This window comes from Paramisgurnus dabryanus, chromosome 15 (assembly GCF_030506205.2).
Source record: "Paramisgurnus dabryanus chromosome 15, PD_genome_1.1, whole genome shotgun sequence".
Classification (NCBI taxonomy): Eukaryota; Metazoa; Chordata; class Actinopteri; order Cypriniformes; family Cobitidae; genus Paramisgurnus; species Paramisgurnus dabryanus.
Genome location: NC_133351.1, coordinates 20,604,498 through 20,631,984, shown reverse-complemented (window position 1 = coordinate 20,631,984; position 27,487 = coordinate 20,604,498). Strand labels below are relative to the sequence as shown.

Below are 27,487 nucleotides of genomic sequence, written 5' to 3'. Positions count from 1 at the left end.
CCTACAGTAGCCTACTGTATGATAAATCAAATTGAGTGCCACTGGACTATGAGAGTTCAGTCAAAGTTAAAGAGAACATAGAGAGACACAAGACAGACAGAGATATGCAACTGTTGGACTCATGGGCCCGTGACCCTTCTTACATCACTAGTCAGGGCACTCATTTTCTTAATGTGGCGCATCTGAGGAGTGTCATAGGAAGCAGCACCATGGAGGGATGGCTTATCCTCCACCTAAAAAGCGCAGCGAGATGGCAGGGTAACAGCAATGAGGGTGGGACAGAATAGAGTGAGAGAGAATAATAGAAGAGAGACAGAAAGAGAGATTGAACAATGGATAGACAGACATGAATATATGAATAAATACAGGGCAGGTATTGAGCAGTGAGCAGGGTTGGCACAGATTAAAAGACACATGGACAATGATGTTATTAATGCTATAGGCATGAAAAGCGCTGCTGAGGCTTTAAAATCTACTGTTATCATAAAGCACTACTGCATAATGACATGCTGCTGCTGCTGCTGCGGTGGTAAAAAGGGATATCATAAAGAGGAAACTAATCACTGGCCGTTCAAAAGACTTTAAACCCTGTGTACCTTTAACTGTTTTGCACTAAACACTATAAAAACTGAAAGTCTACAATTAATGTCAATGAATAGGATCACTAGGCGTTACTAGAGGATGATATTGGTATTACCAGGCTGGTCAGTTTGGACACTTCAGTGGCAAGAGCAATATCAGGTCGGCCGAGCAATGTTCCACCACGACTGGCCTCCTCTCGAGCTTTGTCACGATAACCCACCTAACAAAAACAACATGGACCTTCATTTATTTTTGTGACTCAAACTACAACCATACAGCATATGGTATTAATGGAATACCAAACCGATTATAAGCCCCATTCACTTCCATAGTAGGAAAAAGAATACTATGGAAGTGATTGGGGCTTATGAACGGTTTGGCTACAAACATTCCTTAAAATATCTTCCTTCATGTTCATCAGAACAAAGAAATTTATACAGGTTTGTAACAACATGAGAGTGAGTAAATGATGAGAGACAGGGTTCCCACACCTTAGTTAACTTCAAATTCAAGGACCTTTCATGAACTTTCCAGTTCCAATACCCTCAAATTCAAGGACTAAATGTGGGGACACATTTCAAGTGAGAGCAAGGATACATTGTTACAGTTCCCTTTCGAGGAAACTTGTGCTGCGTCACTGCGGTGACACTTTGGGGACACTTCCAGGGGTAAGTGTGTCTGAATGTGTATATCAAATTCAACCAATGGTGAGGCTTAACGACAAAGACAGGGTGATGCAGAGCAAGGAAGTATATCGCTATCTGAAATATTGCCAAAGATGGTGTTACAGGGACGCAGGAAGTATGGCAAGGGAGATGGAGTGTCTCGTTCCCTTCTTAGGGAACAACACGTAACCCGAGACGTTTTCATGTGTCAAACACAATTATGCAAAAAAGCATTTTGGTATGAATCAAGATTCGCATACAGAAGATATAAGCATTTAAAGCGAACAGTTTAGCATGTGTGCTTAAAAGGATAGATTTTTATGATATGATCCTATACTACACAGGGAATATGGATTTTTTTCCAGAAAACTTCTTGCATAAAATAGATTCAAGCACTTTCAATGACCTGTATCTATGTATCTATATTTTCAAAAAAACTTCCCATGGTCTTGAATTTTTCCCCCCAGATTCACAAACCTTCAAGGATTTCAAGGACCCGTGGGAACCCTGGAGAGAATTTTCATTTTTGGTAAAGTGGCTTTTCTAAACAGCACTTACATTACTAATGAGCTTGGAAGCTTGTCTAGCTTTCCTGATGTCTGGGCGGTCAGCAACCGAGGTGTAGTTCAGCTTGGATTTCGCCTCTTGTTTATAGGCGATCTAAATGAGGACAAAGGTGGGAATTATGATGAAGTCGTCATGTTAAGATAATTCTTTATGGCAGATACAGTTCGTGTCAGGTTCTTACGTTGCTCTGTTTCTTGGCTACATCCATAGCATGCTGAACATCAGGGGGGGCTATCATGTTGTTGTAATTGGACTTGCCTTTCTCCTTTTCAAACTTCTCCTTGTACACATTCTGTGGAAAGATCACATGTGGTATTAAGATTGGTGACTTTTAAAGCAATATTAACTTTACAGATGTATTGAATGGACATCTGGACTTACACGACTTGTGATATTGGTCATTTTTTTGCTGTGGGCAGTATCAAGGGTTTCAGGAAGAGTGGTGAAGCCACCAGTCGCGCGGTCTTTCTTGCTGGCCTCCTTGTATCTGGTCTGCAGTAGGGATCGTACAGTGAGCATTATACTTAAAAAAAATACTCCACAGCAGTTTAATATATATGAGAACTCATAAATGACAATATTTTGAATCTGTGCTATACCTCAGAAACAAGTTTTCCCGCTGATTTAGCATGAATCATTTGAGGAGTGTCAGGTACAACATGGTAATGGCCTCTGGCTTTCTCATACTTCTCCTTGTATTTCACCTGAAAAGCCGAGAAATGTCTTATTAGTTATGTAAACTAGTCACATATGTTGATAGGCACGCTCAGTTTTATATGAACATTGGGACTCACAAGACTAGAGAGATCTGTGTTCTGCTTAGCCAGAATTGTCAATTTGTCATCTGTGACAGACATTACACAGCCCTTCAGCATTTCCCTATCGTACTTGTACTCAGCCTGTGAATTAAAAAAAAAACGTATAATCAAATACAAAAACAAGTAGGCTATAATCTGCAGTTATTCTCTAAAAACTGGAAAAGGTACGAACGTCACTCTGCTGGAGGCTGTTCTTAGCGGCGTGGAGAAAATCAGGTCTGTCCACAGTCCAGATCCACTTGCTCTTGGTGGCCTCATACTTCTTCTTGTAGTAAAGCTACATGGTAAAAAAGCACAAAAATGTAACCGCTGCCCTGTAAATCAATTTTATAAATGCATATAAATCCATAAATGGAAACTTACATTGGTGATGTTACCGTAGGCCTCTTTGGCGGCACGAATTTCATGAGCATCAGGAGCAATGTTGATATGTGCCTTGTTTTTTTCATATACTTCCTTGTATTTCAGCTGGATTAAAAAAAGGTTAGAAATGACAGTAAGTATACTGACTCAAAACTGACATTGGAACCATTTAAATGGATAGAATGGTAAACGTACGTTGCTTTTGAGGTCTTTGACCTTCCTCATGTGATGGCCATGGGGAGTGTCAGGTCCAAGTGTGTAACCTCTTGCTTTGGTCTTGTGGTACTCCATTTGATAGATGATCTAAAGAAAAGAACATAGATATCAAAATGAAATGCATTCACATGCTTAAAACGTCTCAAGTTCAAACCATTTACTGTAGGGATAGAACATTTCTAAATTATTGTGATAAATATTTACTCTTTTGAATTTGGTTATTAAAAGCAGTGAACTACTGATCCATCTTTCAGCTGTTTTTTCAGCTGATTTAAGTACTTTTATTTTAAAATTACTGTAGATTTGTACTTTGTCCTATTACAGCATGAGAAGAGATGAAGGTGTAAGTCAGGTAGTGGTGATACTTACATCGCTGATCTGCTTGCTGCGCTTGGCAACTTTGTAATAAGGAGTATCCAGAATTGAGGTGAACTTCGACTTGGCACGTTCATATTGCTCTCTGTACCTCCACTAAGAAAATAATGGAAATGACAGAGTAAGCAAACATTCATTCAATTACTGCGGATGATTCCAGCAGTATTTGATCATTTGATGATAACAATAATCACTAAGCAAAATATGTGAAAACCCAGCCAAAGTCTCAAAATCTAAATATTAGATAACAAGCATCAAAGTTTGATTCCATTCATTAATTTCACATTGATTTTAATCTTTGACGTGACCTTACTCAGTAAATATTAAATATATAATTGTTTTATATAGTAAAGCACAAAAAAAGACTTTAGCTGGGTTTTCACAGGCAGGGTTACATATTATCATAAATTCAGGTAGTATACTTACTGCCAACATTCATGCATTTTCGGAAATGTTTTAAGAAGACTAAGATGTTTTACTATTAGGCTATATAAGTTATAAAAGACTTTAAATAAATTGGCACTTGCCATAGCATACATCTATTCAGTGGAGGGCATTCAAATAATGTGTAATACAGTAATACACACATACATGCAAAAAACATGCAATATGCAGACAACCAAAAGATGGAGGTAGATTGCAGATTCAGACAACAGTACACAGAAAGACACCGACAAACTGTTACTGCTACCATAAATAGTTTTGTCTTTAAGGTCATCTTTCTTCTTCTAACTCATGAACATGTCATATGATCACTGAATATAGTTTTTACAGTGCTTCTGTTTATAAAACACAATTTAAAGTTAAACATTCAAACCATAAGTAGTTTTAATTTGATTCATTATCCGTAGGCAATGTTTCAATAACAATCAAAACATCGCTTTAACTATTGCAAAATCTCTATTTTCTACTAACAAATCTGCTGATCATCGACCATAGATGTAGCCTATGGACAGTTTGTGATCAGCAGATGTGTTTAAAAAGCAGGGCAAGGTGGAAAATGTAGTCTAAATGTAGTGATAGTTAATGACTAGTAATGGTTAAAACCAGTAAGGGTAAAATTAGAAATTGCAGTTGGGTGAAGTGATGAGATTAAATTTATGGGTGGCTAGGAGAAGCACAGCGATTGGACAGATGGTTACCTTACTCCACATGCCAGAGTTGTACAGGGCATTGAGGATATCAGGGCGGAGCAGCTCATTGCAGCCACTCTTGAGTAATTCCTTAGCCTTGATTTTATATTTTCCCTGTCCATTGAAAAAACACAAACACAGACAACCAGGTCATGCAACAAATAAAGACAAAAACGGTCGAGAATCGGAGGCTCCAGAGGTCCAGGAAGTGTTTAGCTGGCACAGTACACCAAACTGCGTACTCCAGATAACATACTTCACAGGAGAAAGATGAGGATTGTTATCTATCGGTAAGTAACCTGAGACATTTCTACCCTAATCCCAAACATCTACCCGTCGAGGAATAAAATTCAGCGTGTTTTAAGAAAAATACCAATTACTGTAGCCTATGTTAGAAATATTCGCGTTTAATTATTTTATTGCAGTTATCTTATTAATTGTTTGATTATTAAATTTTACGTAGAGTATGTAAGTAAATTCTGCAGTTTATTTTTTCATCTTGAAATCGCGGCATCTGGCCTCGCGCATAAACGAATTCGCGGTTTTTTCTTGTAAAACTGAATCTGCGTGAAAAAAAAAACGAATCCTATCTTATTCGTCATCGTTAATGTTTGTGCGAGTAACTTATCTCAATAATGACAGTTTAAGCGTAAGATAAAGAATAGTGTAACAAAATATATATATTTTGTTTTTCAAGTTTCTAATGAATAATTTATAGATCAATTTAGTTTGAGAAGCAGTATTGTGTTAGTGTAAGGATTTAGTTACGTTTTCTTTTCTCTTGTCAACATTGTTATTTTGTATATTTTTCCTTAATGTAATTTATGTACTTAAAGGCTGGTAAATTAAATTAGCAAAATGGGTCAGTGACAAAAACTGCCAATATGAGAAATTCAAAAATCTTTAAAAAAACTGTTTTAAAAGCACGCATCATATTTATTTCAATGCACATTATTTGCACCAATTTATTAAAGTTAAGACTGATGGACCTGAACATTTTAAATATAATTTTTTTATTAGTTATTTCGAAATGTAAATTTTAATGCTTTTTGTAATATTTGTCCCTGACATATAATGAAAACAGCTCTGTTTTCTAAATTTTCTTTGACATATTATGTAAAAATGTATGTAAAAAATCATATTACACTAAACTATATTTTTTATGAATATATTTACATTTCCATAAAAAAACACCAGTTACACCCCATTGACATTTTTCAATTATCCCCAAATATTCTTTCAAAATAAAATAAAACCAGAAATTTTACACTGGTAATCAAAAAAGAGAATGTACGCAAGTAATCTGCAAATTTATTTTAAAATTATAACCCTTTAACATTTAATTTGACCATACGGACACAAAATAATTAACTTCACGTCATTGACCCAAATTCTAGCTACTGTTTTTTGTTTGATCACAGTTCTGATTATGTTTTGATCTTAAGAATAACTATTATTTTATAAGATCCAGAAAAAAATGGTTTAATTACCTGTCCAATACCTGGTAAATGATTTTTATATTAATCCCACCCACTACCTAGAATGAGTTTGACACACTGCCTTAGGTATTTTTACCTCATCATATTTTCTGCAAATAAGCAATATCTGGAGTACACAGATTAGGAATCTGTTGTCCAAACTAAAAAATCATAGGCCTAGAGGAAGGGAAGGAAATGCGTTCCAGTGACGTTTCAGTCATGCGACAGAGAGATCCATTGAATCGGCGACGACCTCATGCTCAGGCCCCGGTAGCAGGCGATGGGCCCTTACGGGAAGGCTTGGGCTTGTGGTTTTACCTGGCTCATCTTGTTGACCTCCTTGGCCAAGAGGTTTCTAGGGTCATCTACAACTACGGTATATTTGTCCTTTGACTTTTCATAGCTGGCACGGTAGGACTTCTGCTCAGGAGTTTAAAAGAGGAGTTAAAACAACTGCCTAAAGATAAACACTCATCCAAAGGTAACAGCATGTCAAAAACAATGAATTCAAGGTAAAGTTAATACAATTGTCCTTTTTTCCAGGAATTGCCATAAGTAAAAAGGAAAAAGACATCAGTTTGAGGGAGTAGGCATGTTACCATAATTTACCTGTAAAGCTGTACCCAGTTTAGATGCAGAAGAAGAAACATAGGTTATGATATCAGTTTTACATTTTCATAATGTACTCTATGAGGTATTCCTTCTTCATTACTTTCATGTATTTATTGTTAAATATATTATGATAATATATCTGAGACCATGCTTGCATTAACTTGCCTCATTGATCAGAAGTGAAGCATTCTTGGTCATCGTAAAGAATGGTGTGTCAGACGTGTACTTGAAGTTGTATCTGTTCTTCTCAAATGATGTTTTGTAAAGCCTCTATAACCAAAAACATAGGAGAGTATGAGTTGGAGTAACATTGTACAGTGAAACAGTAAATATGATTATGCCGCTATATTAATAAGGTACTCTGTTGCAGATAAGTATGAAATAGTGATGTTTAAGTTGCTCTTTACTTCGCTATAGAGGCTCTTGTTATGTTCAGCCCGCAACAACTCAGGTGTGTCCCACACATAGCAGCCGATGCCCTTGATCCATTCTAGATCTTCTTTGTACTTGACCTAAAGTAGATAGGAAGATGTGATGAGCAAGTGGTCAAAGTAGACAGTCAGCTTGTGTCAAAATCACTCTGAGGATCACTTTGATGAAGGTGATTAAAATAAAGTAGAATGAGATTCATACATACATCACTGACGTTGTTCCCCACAATTCGGCTGTGGAAGAACTCAGGGCGGTCTGGGATGGACTTCCAGGTGCCCAAGGAACTGATGTACTTCTCCCTGTATTTGACCTGTGAAACATGTCATTAGATTTAGTGACAGGATGTCTTGCTAAACCAACGTTAAAGTTTAACAAAAAACCAAACTGACCTCGCTGATATCATCTCTGACTCTCTTGGCGCAAACAATATCTCTGGCTTCCTTGTGAGGATGGTAGCGTCCCTTGGACAGCTCAAAGGTCTCTTTGTAGCGCAGCTGCAGAGAAATGATGGAGAATGTTATTATGTTTTAATTGCTGAAACTGAACAAGACCATTTTGGAAAAGAAACGAACCAACTTACATCACTAGCATTGAGGTAGGCTTTCTTGCAACGAATCAGGATTGGTGTGTCTCTGATGGGAGTGTACCTGTGCTTCATCTTCTCATATTGTTCCTTGTACTTTTTCTAAAGATGACAGTAAGGATGAATTGCAGGTTTGGCAGCATACAAACAGGTTAAACAGTGCTTAAAAGGATCTGAGTTTTGTGCATAGCAATGCTTGGATTACCTCACTGTACATCACTTTCATGGACCGAGCATGATTCAAGTAAGGAGTATGGGCTTCAGGGGTGTAGAAGGCCCTCTCTTTAGATGCAAGATCAATGTATTGGTACTGTGTAGAGACAGAAACATAATATTATATTGCTTTTAAACAGAAACATTATACTTCACATACAATCAAAGTGATTTCTGATTGTACAGTGAACAAGCTAACAGTGCTTTACATGATTGGTCAGTGTCTGGGCCCACTTGGCTCTCTTAATCTCCAAACCATCCACAGTGATTGAACATTTTGACTTCTCCTTAAGGCCATGAGCTCGGTACACCAGCTGTAGATAAAAACAGACACAGGTTAAAAGGGGGCGTGAACAGGCTTTAAAAAGAAATTGACTGACTGTGTAACTGAGCTTAGTCTCAGGCTTTTTCAAGGCTGCTTTAAAAGTTGCTTACATCACTGATGTGGGTCTTGAGCTCAGTCACTCGCTTGTACTCTGGTGTGTCCAGGACTACACTAAAATTGGATAAGTTCTTCTTCGCATCAACTTCATATGATTTCTAGCAAAGAAATGTAAAGAACAATCAAAACCACAATAAACAAAATGCTGTGTTGATAATATTGCTATTTAAAAACCAAGTAAATAATAATTACCTTAAAATCTGTGATTTTACGGATCCTGACCATTTCTGGAGAGTCAAACACAAAGCAGCCAAGGCCCCTCAGCCAGTGCAGATCCTCTTTATATTTCAGCTAAAATGCATAAACATACATTAATCACTATGTATGTGTCAAGGCAGTCCAAACATCCAAAGTATGTACTGTATGAATTGAAGTATTTTGATGTATGTGTAGTCGAAACTTACATCACTGTTGATCTCATTGACATGGAAATAGTGCATCAGCTCAGGGGTGATAGGCAGGGATATATAGTTTCCTCTGTTATTGTAGTACTTCTCCTTATAGCAGAGCTATAGAGAAAAAGGGACAATATTGGTTTATAGATCTAAAACACAATGTGGTGGTGTAGTAGTAAGATCAGATACTAAATGCTCTGAACAGAAGTTTAAACAAGGAAATACTTACATCACTGACTGCGTGCTGGGTAGCTTTAACCTGTCTGATCTCAGGAGTGTCATACTCGGAGTGAATCTTGTCTTTTTCCCTGTGATATTGCTCACGATAAAGTCGCTAAGAGAAAATGCAATTGGATGTTATCTATCATTGTGGTTTGTTCACAAATTTGAAATCTATAAGACTATATTTGACTTTAATTTGATCATTTTTAACTTACCTCGTTGATGACCTTGTTCATCTTTCTGATATTGACAAAGTTGACACCTTCAGGGTCTAGGGTGTAGCCCTTGGCTTTCATTAGGTCATAGGCTTCCCTGTACTTAACCTAAAGAAATTGTATCATCGGATGAAATAATTGAATAAGTATATACAGCAGCTTTGGTTGTTTTTTGAGAGTGGTCATGTTTACTTACATTGCTGGTGGTAGTGGTGTTGGTTTTGGCCTGCTTGTTGAGTGGAGTGTCGTATGGCAGAGTGTAGCCAGTAGGCATAAAGCTCTTATTGGCCTCTTTGTAGATGTGCTGAAAAACAAAAACAAATGAATAGGTATGTCAAATTTATTGGAGACTGGTAAAGTTTTAAAGAATTGGTAAGAGAGATATTATACTTCGCTCTGGATGTAGTTGGCTAGCCGAGCTCTTTCAGTATCAACAGTCACAGCAGGAGCCGTGTTTGTACCCAAGACATTTGTGACATAGTCACTGCGGTAGTTGAGCTGCAGACAGAAAAAAAAATATATATAATCTATAATCAATCTTAATGGATGGTGAATGTATTCTGGCAAGTTGATATGTAGTTAATAAGTGCCACGGAAAATGTTTTTGTGGTGTTAGAACAACTTACATTGCTCAAGTTCAGAGCGCTCTGTTTGCATGTCTCATAGACAGGAGTGTCCATAACCACAGAGAAGTTCTTCAAGTGATCGATTCCCTTAGCTTTGTACAGATTCTGAAAGAAATAATTACATGGGACATTACATGAGAATGTAGGCTAGGAATGCATGAAAATGAAATGAGTTTATACTTACGTCACTCTGCAGGTTCATTGCGTGCTTACAGCGAAGAATCTCTGGAGTGTCCCAAGCGTAGCAGCCAATACCCTTTAACCAGTTGAGGTCATCTTTGTAGAAGATCTAAGATGTGAAAATTAGTTAGCAATTTCACTTGAACCTATGGATTTGTACATAGGAACTGAACCATGGTTGTGAATGATGATTTTTGTGTCAGTAAAGTAGTAACTCACATCGCTCAGTTGCTCGTTGACCTTGCGAGCCTGCACGTACACCTGCATGTCAGGCAGGCAGATCCACTGGTGCAGGTATTTACGGTAGTCAACCCCGCTGATCATTTTCTGAGTGTTGCGTGCAGCTACTATCTCAAGCATGTCTGGAGGTACGTGGACCTTTGCCTTGGTCTTCTCATAGGCGCCTTTGTACAGGCGCTAAAGGTAAAAGACACACCAAAGTCTTAAAAAGATGTTCTATCATTGATTTAATCTTTGATTTGACTGTCACCTGATGCTTTACTCACATCCAGTACAAGTTTTCCAGCTTTGATGCACCTTGAAGTGGCTGGGTCCTCCTCAAGACACTTGGGCAGGCTGTACAGACTCTTAAACTTCTCATACTCTTCTTTGTATTTAATCTGCATAAATCATTTAATGTTTAATGTACAATATGTTTATAAAGCAATCTCTGTGGAGTCATAAGAAAGCACTGAAGAAGGGAATGTGGTTGAGGACTTACATTGCTAAGGACAACCTTCTGCTGTTTGGCATGGGCTAAGGCATGGGAGTCGTGAGGGATACTGTAGCTCTTGGCCTTGATCGTGTCCCAAGCTGCAGAATATGCTTTCTAAAAGTAGACAAAGAATATTTGACACTGGTACAGACTATGAACAAAGCCAAGAACTCAAATTTTTGAGAAAATGAAATGCTGTCTTACAGTGCTGTAGATCTGCTTTAGGTTGACGTATCTTGGATAGTCATAGGTGTCAAGAATAGTGGTGTAAATGTGTTTCTCCTTATGATATGCCTCTCTGTAGTTCAACTGTGGAAGAAAGTTTGGATATTAAATCTACTAGTGGTATGCTTCTAAGCATACTTGGGCCTTGAATAAAAAATAATGGGTGTACAAACCTCACTGGCCCAGGTGTGGCCCAGGATAGCAGTTACGTACGCAGGGGTGTCTGTCACAATGGAGTAGTTGTTGAATTCCTTCTTGCCTTCTGCTTTGTATTGAATCTGTGTAGACATTCATACAATAACGTGACTTTACAATCTCTTTAGTGTAAATGACAAGATCAGTGTAAAGTTCTTACTTACATCACTCTGAAGATCATATGACTTCTTTGCACGCAAGATCTCAGGAGTGTCCCAGACATAACAGCCAATGCCTTTCATCCAGTTCAGGTCTTCTTTGTAAAATACCTGCAAAGGGAAATCAATCATATATAGCCATCTAACATAACTAATAAAGCAAACCTTTTAGGCATTGTGAGGAAACCTGATGTAACTTACGTCACTTAAGATCTCATTTGCTTTGCGGGCTTGGATGGCATCATTCTGATCAGGGTGGCATGTCCACTGGTGCAGATATGTACGGTATAGCACATCACTCAAGATATCCTGGCATTTCTTAGCAACCACATGGCTGATCATGTCAGAAGGAATGTGGAGCTTAGTTTTGGTTTCATTGTAGTCTTTGTGGTAGTCTCGCTGATGGACAGATCAAAAAACGTCAAAGTATAATTAACAAGAAGTCATGTTTTTAGCTAATGTCATCAAAGCTTAACATCAGACACAAAAGATAATCTTATAACTTAGACCAAGTATGAGCTCACCAAATTCTTCATCTTCTCCATTTGACCAGATCGGACCACCTCAGGGAAGTCTACCAGTGTTGAAGCCATGTAATGGCCTTTGGCTTTTTCATGAGCATCATTGTACTTGACCTGCAAAATTTCAGTAAATAAAAAAATAATAACAATTATTAACTTTATTTGTTAAGTAGCCTATTTAGTGTATAATGGTGCTGTTCTATGATGCTATTGTAGATCTGTGATACTGTACTGTCAGTAACTGAGACCAGAGGTCCAGTGGTCATGTGGTGATGTATAAAGATGATATAAAGTACTCACATTACTGATAATGTCTCTGGATTTCTTGGCTGATTTTACTGGTATGTATTCTTGGTCTAGCTGGTAGCCTGTAGCTTTGCTTTCGTCCCAGGCATCTTTGTACAGTTTCTGAAAAAACAATAAAACAATATTAGATTAAAGTAGATTACCACAAAAACTAGATTAAGGATGGAACAATATTTTGGTGTGAGATAAATTGAAGTTGATGTTTTACATTACCTCACTGAGAAGCTTTGCAGCCTCTCTACTGTGAGCCAACTGTGGTGTATCTGCAGATCCAATATAGTGGCCCTTCTCCAGGTTAAAGGATTCCTTGTACTTCAGCTAAGCAACAAAAGAAGAATAAACCCATTTGGTAAGTAACCCTCTACACGTTGGTGCTTCTCAATAAAGATGACTTACAAGTTAGAATTGGTGAATTCTAAAGTGCACTTACATCACTAAGGTTGAAAGCGTTAACCTTTGCTAGGACAACCTCAGGGCGATCCACAATGTGGGTAAATCTTGCAAAATTGTCCTTGGCATCCTTTGTGTAAAGTCTCTGTATGGGAACAAACCAGGCATTGTTGTAAATAATGGAGATTTTAATGATAACTGAGAAATTGGATAAAAAAAGTAATTTCGTTCAGAACTTACTTCGTTCAGAATCTCCTGGGCTTTTCTGACTTTGACATGATCTACACAATCCGCAGCCACCCAACCACAACCACGAATCCATTCTAAATCTGATTTGTAGACATTCTGGAGAAAGAGTAGGGTGTTCATATTATATGTACAGTATGTGCCTACTGTATATCTGTATACTTTATTTACAAAACAAATCTTTAAGTCTTAGAAAAGAATATACGTACGTCACTAGCCAGGTCATACGCTTTACGGGCCTGAATGACATCGTTTTGATCAGGCAGGCAAGTCCATTGGTGCAAACGGGTTCTGTAGTTTTCGTCATTGACTTGGATCTGGCATTTCTTTGCATGTTCAAATGCCAGCATGTCCACTGGGAGGTTGAATTTCGTCTTGGATTTGTTAAAGTCCTTCTTGTAGAGAGCATCGCTAGCAATCTTAGCTGAATTCAAAGCCAGCATGAGCAGTGGATCATCCTGGACGCTAAGGGCTCCAATATGATGACCAACTTGCTTACGGTAGCCCTCTTTGTATTTGTACTGCATAAAAAAGAGGTAATTTTTTGTGGTCATTAGTCAGTTTAAATTGTGAAGGGTATAGTAAGTTTACTTTTACTTTTTTATTTACTTACCATACTCTGCACTTTAGTGTTGCTGATGTTTTGTTTAATCGGAACAGCATCTCCAGGCATGTAGTATGACGTGTCTTTGGTCTGGTTCCAGTCTTTAGTGTACAGGTGCTATAAGTGATATTTAACATAAACTATTGTTACTACTCCTTTTCAAAGTGATTGTTTCAGTTTTCAAACGGCATTTGTTTAATCTTAAAAGCAAAACTTATATACCGGGTGGTGCATCTTGGCCACTTCCCTAGATGTAGCCAAAAGTGGAGTATCTGTCAGAGAGTATTTAGTCTTGTCTTCATGCCAGGCCTCACGATACTTGGCCTGAGAAAAGACAAAACAAAAACATGCTTAGAGAATAGCAGTGCCTGAAAACCATGTGAATTGCAAGTTGTTTTATGGTTGCATACCTCATTGAGGACATCAGCTGCGTTTTTGGAACACACAAAGTCAACTCGGTCAATGGGTGTTGAATATTTCTGCTCATCCAACTTAACACGGTATCCTCTCTATGAAAAAATAAAAATAAAACAACAATAAAAAAAAGATTTATCTATGGACGTTTTTACACTGGGCGTGTTTGCTGTGGTTCGAGCCCGAGAGCAAATTCTCCCGTGGGGTTGGTCTGGTTTCAATTCTATCAAACCCTGGTTTACTTGTGTTAATCTCACATTGTTATGTACAAGATGGTTATCATGCACAGCCGAGCTAAACCAGCTAAAGACATCAAATTAAATTAGATATGATGCCAACTGTTGACTCTCTCTTTTCTGTAAAGATGTGACATCAGTCATTGGAAAAGTGTATAGTGGTAGAGGACTTACATCAGCTAGGATCTTCTGGGCATTCCTAACTTTGAGGACTTCAACAGACTCATGGGGAATCCATCCACATCCCCTCAGCCACTCTAGGTCAGCCTTGTATACAGCCTAAACAGTCGAAGGAAAGAATGTGTCAAATTGCTTTTAATTACTTTTTTCAATGGAAATACTTCAAACACATTTAAAGCTCAGCTTACATCACTACGCAGATCATAAACCTTCCTGGCCTGGACAACGTCATTGGAGTCTGGCAAGCAGGTCCAGTTGTGCAGGTAGGTTCTGTAATTGAAATCATTGACCTGGATCTGGCATTTTTTAGCCAGCTCAAGAGTCAACATATCCACAGGAAGGTGGAACTTTGTTTTGGATTTATTAAAGTCCTTCTTGTAGAGAACATCACTTGCAATCTTTCCAGAGTTCACGGCCAGCACAAGCAGTGGATCATCCTGGATACAGCGGGCTCCAATGTGATGACCGACTTGCTTACGATAACCTGCCTTGTACTTGTACTGCAGGTGAAAAATAAATACATTATTCAGAATTGTTCCTATTTCTATGTATGCCATAGAGCAAAGACATGAAAATTGCATTTGCATGCATTGCATTTAAAAGATCACATTCACATCATTAGTAAATACTCATATGGACATTTCTTGTAAATTACTGAGAGGAATATTTATTTAAATGGCTTAACCTTACTAATTTTAAGGTGGCTCATTAGAGAGAAAATAATAGTAATAAAGAAACAACTTGAATCTTTCTTACATCACTGGCTATATCTCTTGAGGCTTTGGCTTTAATAACAGAGACAGCATCCTCTTTGATTTGGTATGCCTTTGCCTTCGTAGCATCCCATTCTTTGCTGTACAATCTCTGTAACAGAACAAGGACGTCAGTTAAAGCACATCATTACAATGATTTCAGAATAAGCTTATATTGTTGTAGAAATAATCAGCTATCCTGCATGTGAGTTTTGCTTACATTGCTGACAGCAATAGCATTAGCTCTGGACAACTCAATGGCAGGCGTGTCTGGCATGATGTGGATGGATGTCTTATCTATATCCCATGCCTCTCTGTATTTCCTCTGTGAACACATAGCATTAACAACAATTGGTTTGGCAAACACTGATGATAAAACAAAGACATAACTATAATTATGTAAATATACATTTGTGTAATTAGAAGTACTCGTTAAACAAACAGTCTTACATCACTGAGAATATCAGCATTTTGTTTGGAAAGGACTATGGCAGGCAGGTCCACAATACTGGTGAACTTGATGGTGCTGGGAGGCTGGCGGTATAGTCGTTCATTTAGAATTGTTTGAGCGTTCTTGGCTTTTACGACATCAACAGAGCCATGTGGCATCCATCCACACCCACGGATCCATTCAAGGTCAGCTTGGTACACAGCCTAGCATCCAAGTTTAAAACAAATATTGTATGTTAATGTACAAGTATAACCAGGTTATGTAAAAAGCACGGTGTGTGTAACAATGTACAGTATATACGTACATCACTGCGCAGGTCATAGACCTTTCTGGCCTGGACAACATCATTAGAGTCTGGTAAGCAGGTCCAGTTGTGCAGGTAGGTTCTGTAGTTGACATCGTTAACTTGTATCTGGCATTTCTTAGCCAGTTCAAGAGACAGCATGTCCGCTGGTAGGTTGTACTTGGTCTTGGATTTGTTAAAATCTTTCTTGTACAAATTATCACTAGCGATCTTGCCTGCGTTAGAGGCCAGCATTATCAAGGGATCGTCATGGATGCTGAGAGCTCCAATGTGGTGTCCTTGTTGCTTCCTGTAGCCAGACTTGTACTTGTACTGAAAAGTGTTAATACATTGAAGACTGAGCATTATCATTTACACAGTGCAAACAATATGTGAGATATATCATAAGATGACTTACATCGCTTATGATATCTCTTGAAGCCTTGGCAGCTGTCACTGCAACGGCATCCTTAGGCAGAAAGTAGCCCTTCTTAAGGCTATCCTCATAGGCTTGACGGTAGTATTTCTGTAAAAAGAAAAGAATTACAATAAAAGATTCTCGAATCCAGCATTCATGAGGACAGAACGGCTGCAGTACTTACGTGGCTTGTGTTGAGTCTGTTCTGTTGTCCAAGGATAATTTCGGGGGTGTCGGGCATGACATGGATATTGATCTTATCCTTATTCCAGGCTTCAACATATGCATTCTAATGGAGACAGAAATAGGTTAATAGAGATTTCAGATTGATCTTTATCTACAAAATCCCTGCTAGCAACAGTGATTCAGGCACAATTTATTTGATATTTTTATACGCAAGATACAAAAGTACCTTGTCCATGACTTTGGCATTGGCTTGGGCGAGAGCAAAAGGCATTGCATCTGTTTTACTTGTAAACTTGTAGTTGCTTGGATGTTGCCGGTACATCCTGTCGCTCAGAATCTCACCGGCTTTTTTGGCTTTTAATACGTCAAGGGAGCCAATGGGAACCCACCCTGTACCCCTGATCCATTCAAGATCAGCCTTATACACAGCCTGAAATGACAAAAATGCATTTAAAACAAAGCACAAATATAGTCCAATTGCATAAATTCTTCAATGTTGGTAGCATACTTTAATTTATTAAGATTATAAATATAAAAATGCACTCACATCGCTTCGAAGATCATAGACTTTTCTGGCCTGAACAACATCATTGGAGTCTGGCAGGCAGGTCCAGTTATGCAGGTGAGTTCTGTAATTGAAATCATTGACCTGGATCTGGCATTTTTTAGCCAGTTCAAGATTCAACATATCCACAGGAAGGTGGAACTTAGTTTTGGATTTATTAAAGTCCTTCTTGTAGAGAGCATCACTAGCAATCTTGGCAGAGTTCACGGCCAGCACAAGCAGTGGGTCATCCTCGATACAGCGGGCTCCAATGTGATGACCGACTTGCTTACGATAACCAGCCTTGTACTTGTACTGCAGATGAAAAATAAATACTATATTTAGGATTCTTCCTATTTCTAGGTATGCAATAAACAATGAAATTAAAAATTAAAATCAATGACTTGACTCATTTAAAGTGGTCAGGGTATGTACATACATCACTGATGATGTCTCTAGATGCTTTGGCAGCTTTAATGGCTACAGCATCGGATTTAAGGTCATAGCCTTGCCTGAAGATCTCTTCAACACCTTGTCTGTATAGTTTCTGTAAGCAGAGTATTATATTTTTTTACTTGAAAAAAATATTTTGGTAATTAAAATAAAACAAAAAGAAAAAACATTAAGTGATACCTACCCTACTACTGTTAATTGCATTAGCGTTTGAAAGCACAATTTCTGGAGTATCAGGAGGGATGTGGATCTTGGTCTTGTCAACCTCCCACGCTGCATGGTAGTCACGCTAATTTGAAACAATATGTTGTCAGTGATCATGGGGAAGTTAAGGAAACTAAGTGACAAAAAATGCAGTAATTTATGAAAATATCTTGATGAATAATGGTAAGCACACAGTTGACGGTATCATTGACTTCTATAGAAGTGCTTCCTACTATGGAATTCAATGTGTACCTTCAACTGTGTGGTTACCATCATTTATCAAAATATCTTCTTTTGTGTTCAACAGAAAAAAATAACTACAGGCTTAAAACAGCATAATTTTGGGGAAACTATCCCTTTAATCAAAAATCTGAAATCAAGTACTGACTTTACTAACCTGATTCATAATTTGAGCATTTGTCTTGGCAAGCACCATGGGCATGGACTCCATGTCTTGTGTAAATTTAAACGTTTCAGGTTTCTGCCTGTACAAGCGCTCACTGAGGATTTCAGCTGCTTTCTTTGCCTTCAGGACCTCAAGTGAGCCTATGGGTACCCACCCTAGACCTGTCATAAACTCCATGTCTGCTTTGTACACGATCTGAAGTGAAGATATTGTGTTAATTTCAAATAATATATAACTTATACTTTAAGTTAACTTATCTTTCAATTTAAATGTCTCAGATTTCGACAGACTTACATCACTACGCAGATCATAAATCTTCCTGGCCTGGACAACGTCATTGGAGTCTGGCAAGCAGGTCCAGTTGTGCAGGTAGGTTCTGTAATTGAAATCATTGACTTGGATTTGGCATTTCTTAGCCAGCTCAAGGGTCAGCATGTCCGCTGGTAGGTTGTACTTGGTCTTGGATTTGTTAAAGTCCTTCTTATAGAGAGCGTCACTAGCAATCTTAGCTGAGTTCAAGGCAAGCATGACCAGTGGATCATCCTGGATACAGCGGGCTCCAATATGATGACCAACTTGTTTACGATAACCAGACTTGTATTTGTACTGAAGAAAAAAGTGTTTTTATTTCTTAGCAATAATATTTAAGCAGCGAAAATGTTTAGTTTTTTTCTAAATAGCCTTTTTGTAAAAGACAAACTAAAATAAAATATGCTTACATCACTGATGATATCTCTGGATGCCTTAGCTGCTTTGATGGCAACAGCATCTGCACGTAAGTCATAGCCCTTTTTCTTGGAGTCTTCATTGGCTTGCTTGTATCTTTTCTAAAATATTTAAAAATATTTGACAGAGAGTCATTAAAAGGTTACTTAAAAATTCTGAAACCAAGAATCACATGATCTGGTAACTATTACAGACATACATACCTCACTGTAATTTAGATTGTTCTGCTTTGCCAACAAAACCTCCATGCAGTCAGGCATAACATGGATTTGGGTCTTTGCATTGTCCCAGGCTTCAGTGTAAAGTTTCTATTTAAGTTGGAAAAAAGAGAGTTTTGTGTACTTCCACATTTCTGTAAAAAGAAACAACTGCCTCTACTAAGCAGATTTACTGTACTTTACCTTGTTGTTAATGGTAGCATTACTTTTAGCTAAGGCCAGTGGCATGTCTTCAGTTGTGAGGGTGAACTTGAAGTTGCTTGGGTGCTCACGGTATTTCCTTTCATTTAAGATTTCTCCAGCCTTTTTCGCTTTCTCAACATCAATTGAACCAATAGGGACCCATCCAATTCCTTGAAGCCATTTAAGATCAGCCTTATACACCGCCTAATTGTACATATATGCAAAATTAATTATCATTTTGACTGTGGAAACAAATATTAAAAGTCAGAGATTTTCACAGACTTACATCACTCTGGAGTTCATAGACGTGTCTGGCGTGAACAACATCATTGGAGTCTGGCAGGCAGGTCCAGTTATGCAGGTAGGTTCTGTAGTTGGCATCATTGACCTGGATCTGGTTCTTCTTAGCCAATTCAAATGCCAACATGTCCACAGGGAGGTTGAACTTAGTTTTGGATTTGTTGAAGTCCTTTTTGTAGAGAACATCACTAGCGATCCTGGCTGAGTTCAAGGCTAGCATGAGCAGTGGATCATCCTGGACGCTGAGGGCTCCAATGTGATGACCAACTTGCTTACGATAACCAGCTTTGTACTTGTACTAAAGTAAAATGGTTAAACAAAAACAACAAGAATAAATACAATTCTAAAAGAATTCTAAAGAGAAACAATGAATGAACAATGACGAATGGAGTACTCACATCACTGGCAATATCCCGAGATGCTTTAGCTGCTTTAATAGAAACGGCATCACCACGTATGTCATAGCCTTTCTTTTTGGCCTCCTCATTGGCAAGCTTATATAATTTCTAGGCATAAAAACAAAAGTATACTTGTTTTTAAAGGACCACTTAATTAACATTCAGAAAGTAGAAAACAGGTTTATTCTCATTTTCGAATCCGAGCTTCAAATGAAAGACTCACCTCACTGTAGTTGATTTTGTTTTGTTTGGCCAGCATTATTTCCATTGTATCCGGCATGACATGGATTGTGGTCTTTGCTTTATCCCAAGCTTCTACGTAACTTCTCTATAGCGTAAAGGAGAATTGTAAGATACACGTGCAAGGGGTCTGTACATTTTATGATGGAAAATTAGAAAAAAATATGTGAAACACAAAAAGTTTGTTTTAATCAAAGCATTCTACCTTGTTCATGATGCCTGCATTGGCTTTGGCCAAAACAATTGGCATGTCTTCAGTTGTGCAGGTAAATTTGAAGTTGCTTGGGTGTTGACGGTACTTTCTTTCACTCAAGATTTCTCCAGCCTTCTTTGCTTTCTCAACATCAATTGAGCCAATGGGCACCCATCCAATTCCTTGAAGCCATTTTAAATCAGCTTTGTACACAGCCTGAAAATAAACATAAGCACTAAGAATCTTGGGTAGCAAATTGAAATGTGTGTTTGTGTGTGTGTGTGTGTGTGTGTGTATAAACTGTGCTTAAAAAATTATGTGGATTCTCAATTAATATTAAAATCTTGATTGTTCTATAATGTATACCTATTTGAATATAAAACACAGGGTTAAATTGGTACACTTACATCACTCTTGAGGTCATAGACGTGTCTTGCGTGGACAACATCATTGGAGTCTGGCAAGCAGGTCCAGTTGTGCAAGTGGGTTCTGTAATTGAAATCATTGACCTGGATCTGGCATTTTTTAGCCAGCTCAAGATTCAACATGTCCGCTGGTAGGTTGTACTTGGTCTTGGATTTGTTAAAGTCCTTCTTATAGAGAGCATCACTAGCAATCTTAGCTGAGTTCAAGGCAAGCACAAGCAGTGGATCATCCTCGATACAGCGGGCTCCAATGTGATGACCGACTTGCTGACGATAACCAGTCTTGTACTTATACTGTAAAAAGAAAGAAAGAGAGCCATTTAAATTGTGAGTTAGTGCTTTGTTAATGCTCATTGTAGGTTTACTTTTAGAGTGTATTCTAGAATACTCACATCACTGGCAATATCCCTCGAGGCCTTGGCTGCTTTGATGGAGACAGCATCACTGCGCAGGTCATATCCCTTCTTTTTAGCTTCTTCATTAGCAAGCTTGTATAATTTCTTTCAAATAAACCAGTTTAATCGATTAATGAACAATCAAGAACATACTTTATGTATCGCTTGATCATTGTTGTGTCGAACTTACTTCGCTGTAGTTGGCCTTGTTCTGTTTAGCATGTATAATGTCAATAGCATCTGGCATGACATGAATCGTTGTTTTGGCCTTGTTCCAGGCTTCAACATATTGTTGCTGTCAAAGAAGGATAAATATATTTTACATGCTCTGTCTAATTCACTAAGAAACAGAATTAATGAGATAATTCAACATGTGTATGTTATATAATTTCTGGACTCACCTTATTCATGATAGTATTGTTGGCTTTAGCCAAAGCCATTGGCATATCTTCAGTTGTGAGTTTGAACTTAAATTTGCTAGGATGTTCACGATATTTCCTTTCACTCATGATTTCTCCAGCCTTTTTAGCCTTCTCAACATCAAGGGAACCAATGGGAACCCACCCAAGTCCTTGAAGCCATTTCAGATCAGCCTTGTAAACAGCCTAAGAACGTAGATACCCAAGATAAATAATTGTTACTAAAACTTCATCATGCTGCTAGCTTGCTGTAACTATGTACGTTTATAATGTCAACATCGGTCAATTTAAAATACAAAGAGAGAAACAAATCTGTAAACAAATAAAATAATTAATATTGCTCAGCAGAAGCTGGATATTACATACATCACTCTGGAGTTCATAGACATGTCTGGCATGGACAACGTCATTGGAGTCTGGCAGGCAGGTCCAGTTGTGCAGGTAGGTTCTGTAGTTGGTATCATTGACCTGGATCTGGTTCTTCTTGGCCAGTTCAAATGACAGCATGTCAACTGGAAGTTTGTACTTAGTTTTGGATTTGTTAAAGTCCTTCCTGTAGAGAGCATCGCTAGCAATCTTAGCTGAGTTCAAGGCCAGCATGAGCAGTGGATCATCCTGGATGCTGAGGGCTCCAATATGATGACCAACTTGTTTACGATAACCCGTCTTGTATTTGTACTGCAAGGGGAAAAATCATTCTTGATTTACCAAATTATACTGTTAGTGTGCCACATATTACCTTAGTAAGTTAGTGCTCTTACATCACTAGCAATGTCCCTGGAGGCCCTGGCAGCAAGGATAGAAATAGCATCACCACGCAAATCATGACCCTTCTTCTTGGAAAGTTCATGGGCAAGTTTATATTGGTTCTGGAGGGCAAAAATAGACATATGTATTTAAACATTAGATATTTTTGTTGTTAGTTACTGTATGTATTCACATGAATGTATGTTTTTTGCTCTTAATTTATATTTTACTCATGTCGATTACTGGGGATTTAAATCACACTGTGAAAGACTGACCTCACTATAGATGACCTTGTTTTGCTTTGCAAGCACCACGTCCATTGCATCAGGCATGATGTGAATCTGTGTCTTATCTTTGTTCCAAGCTTCAGTGTATTTGCTCTGCCAGAATTTAGAGAATGTTAAATGCCAATATGAAATATTTAAACATGTTGTTTACATATGTATCTAGATATCAGAAGTACATGTACCTTGTTTATGATCTGATTATTGGCTTTGGCCAAAACCAGCGGCATGTCTTCAGTTGTGAGGGTAAACTTGTAGTTGCTTGGGTGCTGACGATAACGTTTCTCACTCATGATTTCTCCTGCCTTCTTTGCTTTTTCAACATCAAGGGAACCGATTGGGACCCATCCAAGACCTTGAAGCCATTTCAGATCAGCCTTGTATACAGCCTAAAGAGCCCACATACACACATAAACTTAATATACTGTAGCCAATTCATGTTTTGTTTCTTTCTGTCTTTTTCTGTTTTCAATATTATTCATGTATACAAAACCAAGGTGAATTCATACTTACATCGCTCTGGAGTTCATAGACATGTCTGGCATGGACAACATCACTGGAGTCTGGCAGGCAGGTCCAGTTGTGCAGGTAGGTTCTGTAGTTGGCATCATTGACCTGGATCTGGTTCTTCTTGGCCAGTTCAAACGCCAGCATGTCAACTGGAAGTTTGTACTTAGTTTTGGATTTGTTAAAGTCCTTCCTGTAGAGAGCATCGCTAGCAATCTTAGCTGAGTTCAAGGCCAGCATGAGCAGTGGATCATCCTGGATGCTGAGGGCTCCAATATGATGGCCAACTTGTTTACGGTAACCAGTCTTGTATTTGTACTGCAAGGGAAAAAATCATTCTCGATTTACCAAATTATACTGTTAGTGTGCCATATATTGCCTTAGTAAGTTAGTGCTCTTACATCACTAGCAATGTCCCTGGAGGCCCTGGCAGCAAGGATAGAAATAGCATCACCACGCAAATCATGACCCTTCTTCTTGGAAAGTTCGTGGGCAAGTCTGTACTGTTTCTAAAGGAATAAGTAAAAAAGGACAATTTTCTTGTTGAGATTTAACTGCATATATTGTTTACAGGCAATCCACAATTTTGAATTTTGTTGCCAATGACTAACCTCACTGTAATGAACTTGATTCTGACGAGCAAGAGACACTTCCATAGAATCTGGCTTAATGTGAACCTTGGTTTTGTCATTTTCCCAGGCTTCCAAATATTTTTGCTGTAGAAAAATTTTTCATGCACACGGTTCATTATTAATTTCTGGTCATTAACAGGAAAAACAGAAAAGAATCTCAGTTGACCAAAAAATATCAATGCACAAAATTTTTACCTTATTATTGATTGCATTGTTGGTCGCAGCTAGGACCAAATCCATGGAAGACATTTCTTTAGTGAATTTATAGTTACTGGGGTGTGTACGGTACAGTTTCTCACTGCCTATCCGACTAGCATTCTTTGCTTTCTCCACGTCCAGAGACCCAATGGGAATCCATCCAATTCCTTTCATGTAACTGTTATACTCAGATTTGTAGATGTTCTGCAGAAAGGATGATAATGCCATCATTCCACCATATACCAATATCAATGTAATAGTTGTACTACAAGTTCTTTTATATACGAAAAGATGACATGAAGGTATACTCTTAAATACAGAAACCCATATAAAACCAACAATCCAGACTTACATCACTTGCGATCATCTGCATGTTGCGAGTCAGCTGAAAGTTCATGGCATCAGGAAGAACTTTACAATGTCTAATGAGCTGCTTGTATCCAGCATAGGTTTGAGCAGCTGTAGTCTGCTTGGCCTGCACAATACTCAACATATCTACAGGGGAGTGGTACTTCAGCTTTGCCTTGTGGTAATCCTTCTGGTAGAGTCTATCACTCTGTATCTTGGCCACATGCATGTAGTGCACCAGCAAGGGGTCATCCTGAAGACTACGGAAGCCAACGTGATGTCCTCTTTCTTTGTTGTACTCCTTTTTGTACTTGTACTGTAAATACATAGACATATTTGTGTTTAGGTCAGGACGGGTTATAGCTGAAAAAACTATTGACTGTAACATTGGGTTATATGAATGTGACTTACGTCACTGGCAATGTTTGTGGAGGCTCTAGCTGCAATCACTGATACAGCATCAGCTCTAAGATCATGACCTTTCTTCTTTAGAGCTTCCAATCCTGCTTTGTAGGCTTTCTGTGTTTAAAACATGTTACACACATTAAAACACACAAGAAACTTGAATCTGTGATTGGTATGTTTAAATATGCTGCAAATACACACAGTAGACGCACCTCACTAATGTTGACTGCATTCATTTTGGCAAGAAGAATCTCAGGACTGTCAGGCATGATGTGGATTTTTGTCTTATCTTTGTTCCAAGCCTCTGTGTATGCTTGCTGCAATAATATAGATTCAAATTAGAAATCGGATCAAGACGAGTTGTTCCCCAGTAGACATTGCAAAAGTATAGTCTACCTTGTCCATGATTTTGTTGTTAGCAGCAGCCAAGGTGAGGTCCATAGAGTCCATCTGCTTGTGGAAGGTGTAATTGGAGGGGTGAGTGCGGTAATTATGTTCACTCAGAATCTTTCCTCCGATCTTTGCGGTCTCTACTCCCAGGGACCCAATTGGCACCCATCCAATACCTTTCATAATGCTGTTGTATTCACTCTTGTACTCAACCTAAACATATATATTTAATTAGAAATGTAATGATGCAAAAAAGTTGGTTAAAAATTTGACATTTTCATTTGGGTGACTTACATCGCTGGCGCTGACATTCATAGAGCGGGCTAATGCCAGACTCATGGCATCAGGAAGCATTGTGTAGCGATGTAAAGGCTGCTTATATCCTGCATATGTTTGAGCCTTAGAGGCATTCTTGGCCTGCACAATACTCAACATATCTACAGGGGTGTGGTACTTCAGCTTGGCCTTGTGGTAATCCTTCTTGTAGTTTCTTTCACTCTGTATCTTGGCCACATTCATGTAGTGCACCAGTAAGGGGTCATCCTGAAGACTACGGAAGCCAACGTGGTGACCTCTTGCCTTCTCGTATGCCAGCTTATATTTGTACTGTAAGAGCAAAAACGACCGCACAAATCAAGGATTTTGCAAACATTTGGAGGTGCAATAAGTACTAAGAGCACCGTAGCTGATGTGATACTTACATCGCTAGCAATATTCCTGCCGGTTTTGGCGGCCACAATGGAAATAGCATCTGGTTTGAGATCATAGCCTTTTTTATACATTTCCTCTAGACCAGCTTTGTAGAGTTTCTAAAAATACACAGAAAAGGACAACTAGTTTAAACAGCTGACATAACAAATCATTTGACAACTTAACTAACCAATACTGCATTGGCAGTTTTTATGCATTTTTAATGAAAATATTTTACCTAAATGTAATGTAATCATACCTGACTCATGTTCAATGCATTGGCCTTGGCCAACACAATTTCAGGAATGTCAGGCATCACATGAGTTTTGGTCTTATCACTTTCCCAGGCTGCATGGTAGGATTTCTATGAAAATAAAGAAATACATTTTAATGTCAAGGCGTGGACCATTCATTTAACATCAGTTAAACCAATGTAAACAAACTGAACTCTGACTTGCCTTGTCCATGATTTTGTTGTTAGCAGTGGCCAATGCGAGGTCCATAGAGTCCATATGCTTATGGAAGGTGTAATTGGAGGGGTGAGTGCGGTAATTATGTTCACTCAGAATCTTTCCTCCTAACTTCGCTGTCTCTACTCCCAGGGATCCAATTGGCACCCATCCTATCCCTTTCATAATGTTGTTGTATTCACTCTTGTACTCAACCTGTGAGACAAACAGTTATTTTTAAGTATCTGCCATGTCTAGTTTTGTAATTATAACATTAAAGTCATTTTGTTGTAAAAAGTAGAATGCATGCATGCATGAGAAAAATGTCTCACATCGCTGGCGCTGACATTCATGGAGCGAGCTAACGCCAGACTCATGGCATCAGGAAGCAGTGTGTAGCGATGCAAAGGCTGCTTATATCCTGCATATGTTTGAGCCTTAGAGGCATTCTTGGCCTGTATGATACTCAGCATGTCTACAGGGGTGTGGTACTTCAGCTTGGCCTTGTGGTAATCCTTTTTGTAGTTTCTATCACTCTGTATCTTGGCCACATTCATGTAGTGCACCAGTAGGGGGTCATCCTGCAGACTACGGAAGCCAACGTGATGACCTTTTGCCTTCTCAAAGGCTTTTTTGTACTGATACTGTGATAAAATACAATAGCATTATTCGTCAAGTAATTGCAAAACATTTTGATGCAAACTAAACAATGCACTTACATTACTGGCAATGTGTCTGCCGAGTTTAGCAGCAACAATAGGAATAGCATCAGCTTTCATGTCATAGCCTTTGGCGATGTCTGCAAGCCACCGAGCCTTGTAGTGGGACTATAAAAACAAGTTTGCTTTTAATAATCAGATTATTTTAATATTTAATTGTTTGCTACTTCAAGTAATACTTTGTTTGCAATTCACCTTACCTCACTCATTGTCTGGGCATTATATTTGGCCTGCAGGAACTCTGGTGCATCAGCAGGTAAATTGTAGGTGTGCATGAATTTCTCTCCAGAGGCTTTATAGGCAGCCTAAAATTGCACAGAAAGGTTAAGGAATTCATAAGACTATAAGTGCCACAACATGATCATTTTGTTTGTTAATCGTCATACTTTATCTTGTAGTTTGGAGTTGCTCATGGCCAAGACCATGTTCATCTGGTCTGTCAGACTGGTGAATTTCAGCGAACTGGGGTGAGTTCTGTATGACTTCTCATCGAGGGCTGCTCTGGCTGTCTTGGCCTTCTCAACATCAATCGAACCTATTGGGACCCAACCAGCTCCTTTGTAGATGTTGTTGTACTCTGATTTATACAAGTTCTGTTGAAAAAATATCCATTCATA

The 27,487-nt window shown here is 38.4% G+C and overlaps 1 protein-coding gene across 11 annotated transcripts in view; it reads right to left on the bottom strand.

The window, feature by feature from the left end:
* The window catches only part of neb (nebulin), a 58,605-nt gene that overhangs the window by 17,185 nt on the left and 13,933 nt on the right, over positions 1 to 27,487 (bottom strand). For 9 of the 11 annotated variants that reach the window (XM_065251471.1, XM_065251475.1, XM_065251478.1 and 6 more), the window contains 88 exons: positions 27,257 to 27,463; positions 27,071 to 27,175; positions 26,871 to 26,978; positions 26,484 to 26,795; positions 26,161 to 26,367; positions 25,962 to 26,066; positions 25,714 to 25,821; positions 25,307 to 25,618; positions 25,019 to 25,225; positions 24,835 to 24,939; positions 24,629 to 24,736; positions 24,222 to 24,533; positions 23,867 to 24,073; positions 23,651 to 23,755; positions 23,441 to 23,548; positions 23,046 to 23,357; positions 22,718 to 22,921; positions 22,524 to 22,628; positions 22,263 to 22,370; positions 21,868 to 22,179; positions 21,484 to 21,687; positions 21,273 to 21,377; positions 21,080 to 21,187; positions 20,670 to 20,981; positions 20,275 to 20,478; positions 20,053 to 20,157; positions 19,830 to 19,937; positions 19,418 to 19,729; positions 19,132 to 19,335; positions 18,934 to 19,038; positions 18,724 to 18,831; positions 18,299 to 18,610; positions 17,996 to 18,199; positions 17,579 to 17,683; positions 17,381 to 17,488; positions 16,945 to 17,256; positions 16,624 to 16,827; positions 16,396 to 16,500; positions 16,212 to 16,319; positions 15,815 to 16,126; positions 15,510 to 15,713; positions 15,280 to 15,384; positions 15,064 to 15,171; positions 14,496 to 14,807; positions 14,302 to 14,406; positions 13,888 to 13,986; positions 13,700 to 13,801; positions 13,487 to 13,594; positions 13,083 to 13,394; positions 12,868 to 12,972; positions 12,668 to 12,772; positions 12,451 to 12,555; positions 12,232 to 12,339; positions 11,935 to 12,045; positions 11,612 to 11,809; positions 11,417 to 11,521; positions 11,231 to 11,335; positions 11,037 to 11,141; positions 10,839 to 10,946; positions 10,624 to 10,737; positions 10,337 to 10,534; positions 10,122 to 10,226; positions 9,938 to 10,042; positions 9,702 to 9,809; positions 9,508 to 9,615; positions 9,312 to 9,419; positions 9,104 to 9,208; positions 8,884 to 8,988; positions 8,672 to 8,770; positions 8,473 to 8,577; positions 8,247 to 8,351; positions 8,030 to 8,134; positions 7,822 to 7,926; positions 7,631 to 7,735; positions 7,447 to 7,551; positions 7,217 to 7,321; positions 6,975 to 7,079; positions 4,729 to 4,833; positions 3,581 to 3,682; positions 3,191 to 3,298; positions 2,996 to 3,100; positions 2,805 to 2,909; positions 2,609 to 2,713; positions 2,414 to 2,518; positions 2,196 to 2,306; positions 1,996 to 2,106; positions 1,806 to 1,907; positions 698 to 802 (listed from right to left, as the gene is read on the bottom strand). In XM_065251471.1, coding sequence (XP_065107543.1) covers positions 698 to 802; positions 1,806 to 1,907; positions 1,996 to 2,106; positions 2,196 to 2,306; positions 2,414 to 2,518; positions 2,609 to 2,713; positions 2,805 to 2,909; positions 2,996 to 3,100; positions 3,191 to 3,298; positions 3,581 to 3,682; positions 4,729 to 4,833; positions 6,975 to 7,079; positions 7,217 to 7,321; positions 7,447 to 7,551; positions 7,631 to 7,735; positions 7,822 to 7,926; positions 8,030 to 8,134; positions 8,247 to 8,351; positions 8,473 to 8,577; positions 8,672 to 8,770; positions 8,884 to 8,988; positions 9,104 to 9,208; positions 9,312 to 9,419; positions 9,508 to 9,615; positions 9,702 to 9,809; positions 9,938 to 10,042; positions 10,122 to 10,226; positions 10,337 to 10,534; positions 10,624 to 10,737; positions 10,839 to 10,946; positions 11,037 to 11,141; positions 11,231 to 11,335; positions 11,417 to 11,521; positions 11,612 to 11,809; positions 11,935 to 12,045; positions 12,232 to 12,339; positions 12,451 to 12,555; positions 12,668 to 12,772; positions 12,868 to 12,972; positions 13,083 to 13,394; positions 13,487 to 13,594; positions 13,700 to 13,801; positions 13,888 to 13,986; positions 14,302 to 14,406; positions 14,496 to 14,807; positions 15,064 to 15,171; positions 15,280 to 15,384; positions 15,510 to 15,713; positions 15,815 to 16,126; positions 16,212 to 16,319; positions 16,396 to 16,500; positions 16,624 to 16,827; positions 16,945 to 17,256; positions 17,381 to 17,488; positions 17,579 to 17,683; positions 17,996 to 18,199; positions 18,299 to 18,610; positions 18,724 to 18,831; positions 18,934 to 19,038; positions 19,132 to 19,335; positions 19,418 to 19,729; positions 19,830 to 19,937; positions 20,053 to 20,157; positions 20,275 to 20,478; positions 20,670 to 20,981; positions 21,080 to 21,187; positions 21,273 to 21,377; positions 21,484 to 21,687; positions 21,868 to 22,179; positions 22,263 to 22,370; positions 22,524 to 22,628; positions 22,718 to 22,921; positions 23,046 to 23,357; positions 23,441 to 23,548; positions 23,651 to 23,755; positions 23,867 to 24,073; positions 24,222 to 24,533; positions 24,629 to 24,736; positions 24,835 to 24,939; positions 25,019 to 25,225; positions 25,307 to 25,618; positions 25,714 to 25,821; positions 25,962 to 26,066; positions 26,161 to 26,367; positions 26,484 to 26,795; positions 26,871 to 26,978; positions 27,071 to 27,175; positions 27,257 to 27,463 — 13,071 coding nt within the window. Of the gene's footprint in view, positions 1 to 697; positions 803 to 1,805; positions 1,908 to 1,995; positions 2,107 to 2,195; positions 2,307 to 2,413; positions 2,519 to 2,608; positions 2,714 to 2,804; positions 2,910 to 2,995; positions 3,101 to 3,190; positions 3,299 to 3,580; positions 3,683 to 4,728; positions 4,834 to 6,515; positions 6,618 to 6,974; positions 7,080 to 7,216; positions 7,322 to 7,446; positions 7,552 to 7,630; positions 7,736 to 7,821; positions 7,927 to 8,029; positions 8,135 to 8,246; positions 8,352 to 8,472; positions 8,578 to 8,671; positions 8,771 to 8,883; positions 8,989 to 9,103; positions 9,209 to 9,311; positions 9,420 to 9,507; positions 9,616 to 9,701; positions 9,810 to 9,937; positions 10,043 to 10,121; positions 10,227 to 10,336; positions 10,535 to 10,623; positions 10,738 to 10,838; positions 10,947 to 11,036; positions 11,142 to 11,230; positions 11,336 to 11,416; positions 11,522 to 11,611; positions 11,810 to 11,934; positions 12,046 to 12,231; positions 12,340 to 12,450; positions 12,556 to 12,667; positions 12,773 to 12,867; positions 12,973 to 13,082; positions 13,395 to 13,486; positions 13,595 to 13,699; positions 13,802 to 13,887; positions 13,987 to 14,301; positions 14,407 to 14,495; positions 14,808 to 15,063; positions 15,172 to 15,279; positions 15,385 to 15,509; positions 15,714 to 15,814; positions 16,127 to 16,211; positions 16,320 to 16,395; positions 16,501 to 16,623; positions 16,828 to 16,944; positions 17,257 to 17,380; positions 17,489 to 17,578; positions 17,684 to 17,995; positions 18,200 to 18,298; positions 18,611 to 18,723; positions 18,832 to 18,933; positions 19,039 to 19,131; positions 19,336 to 19,417; positions 19,730 to 19,829; positions 19,938 to 20,052; positions 20,158 to 20,274; positions 20,479 to 20,669; positions 20,982 to 21,079; positions 21,188 to 21,272; positions 21,378 to 21,483; positions 21,688 to 21,867; positions 22,180 to 22,262; positions 22,371 to 22,523; positions 22,629 to 22,717; positions 22,922 to 23,045; positions 23,358 to 23,440; positions 23,549 to 23,650; positions 23,756 to 23,866; positions 24,074 to 24,221; positions 24,534 to 24,628; positions 24,737 to 24,834; positions 24,940 to 25,018; positions 25,226 to 25,306; positions 25,619 to 25,713; positions 25,822 to 25,961; positions 26,067 to 26,160; positions 26,368 to 26,483; positions 26,796 to 26,870; positions 26,979 to 27,070; positions 27,176 to 27,256; positions 27,464 to 27,487 lie in introns of all 11 variants that reach the window. The other 2 variants (XM_065251472.1, XM_065251482.1) reach the window with 1 other exon arrangement.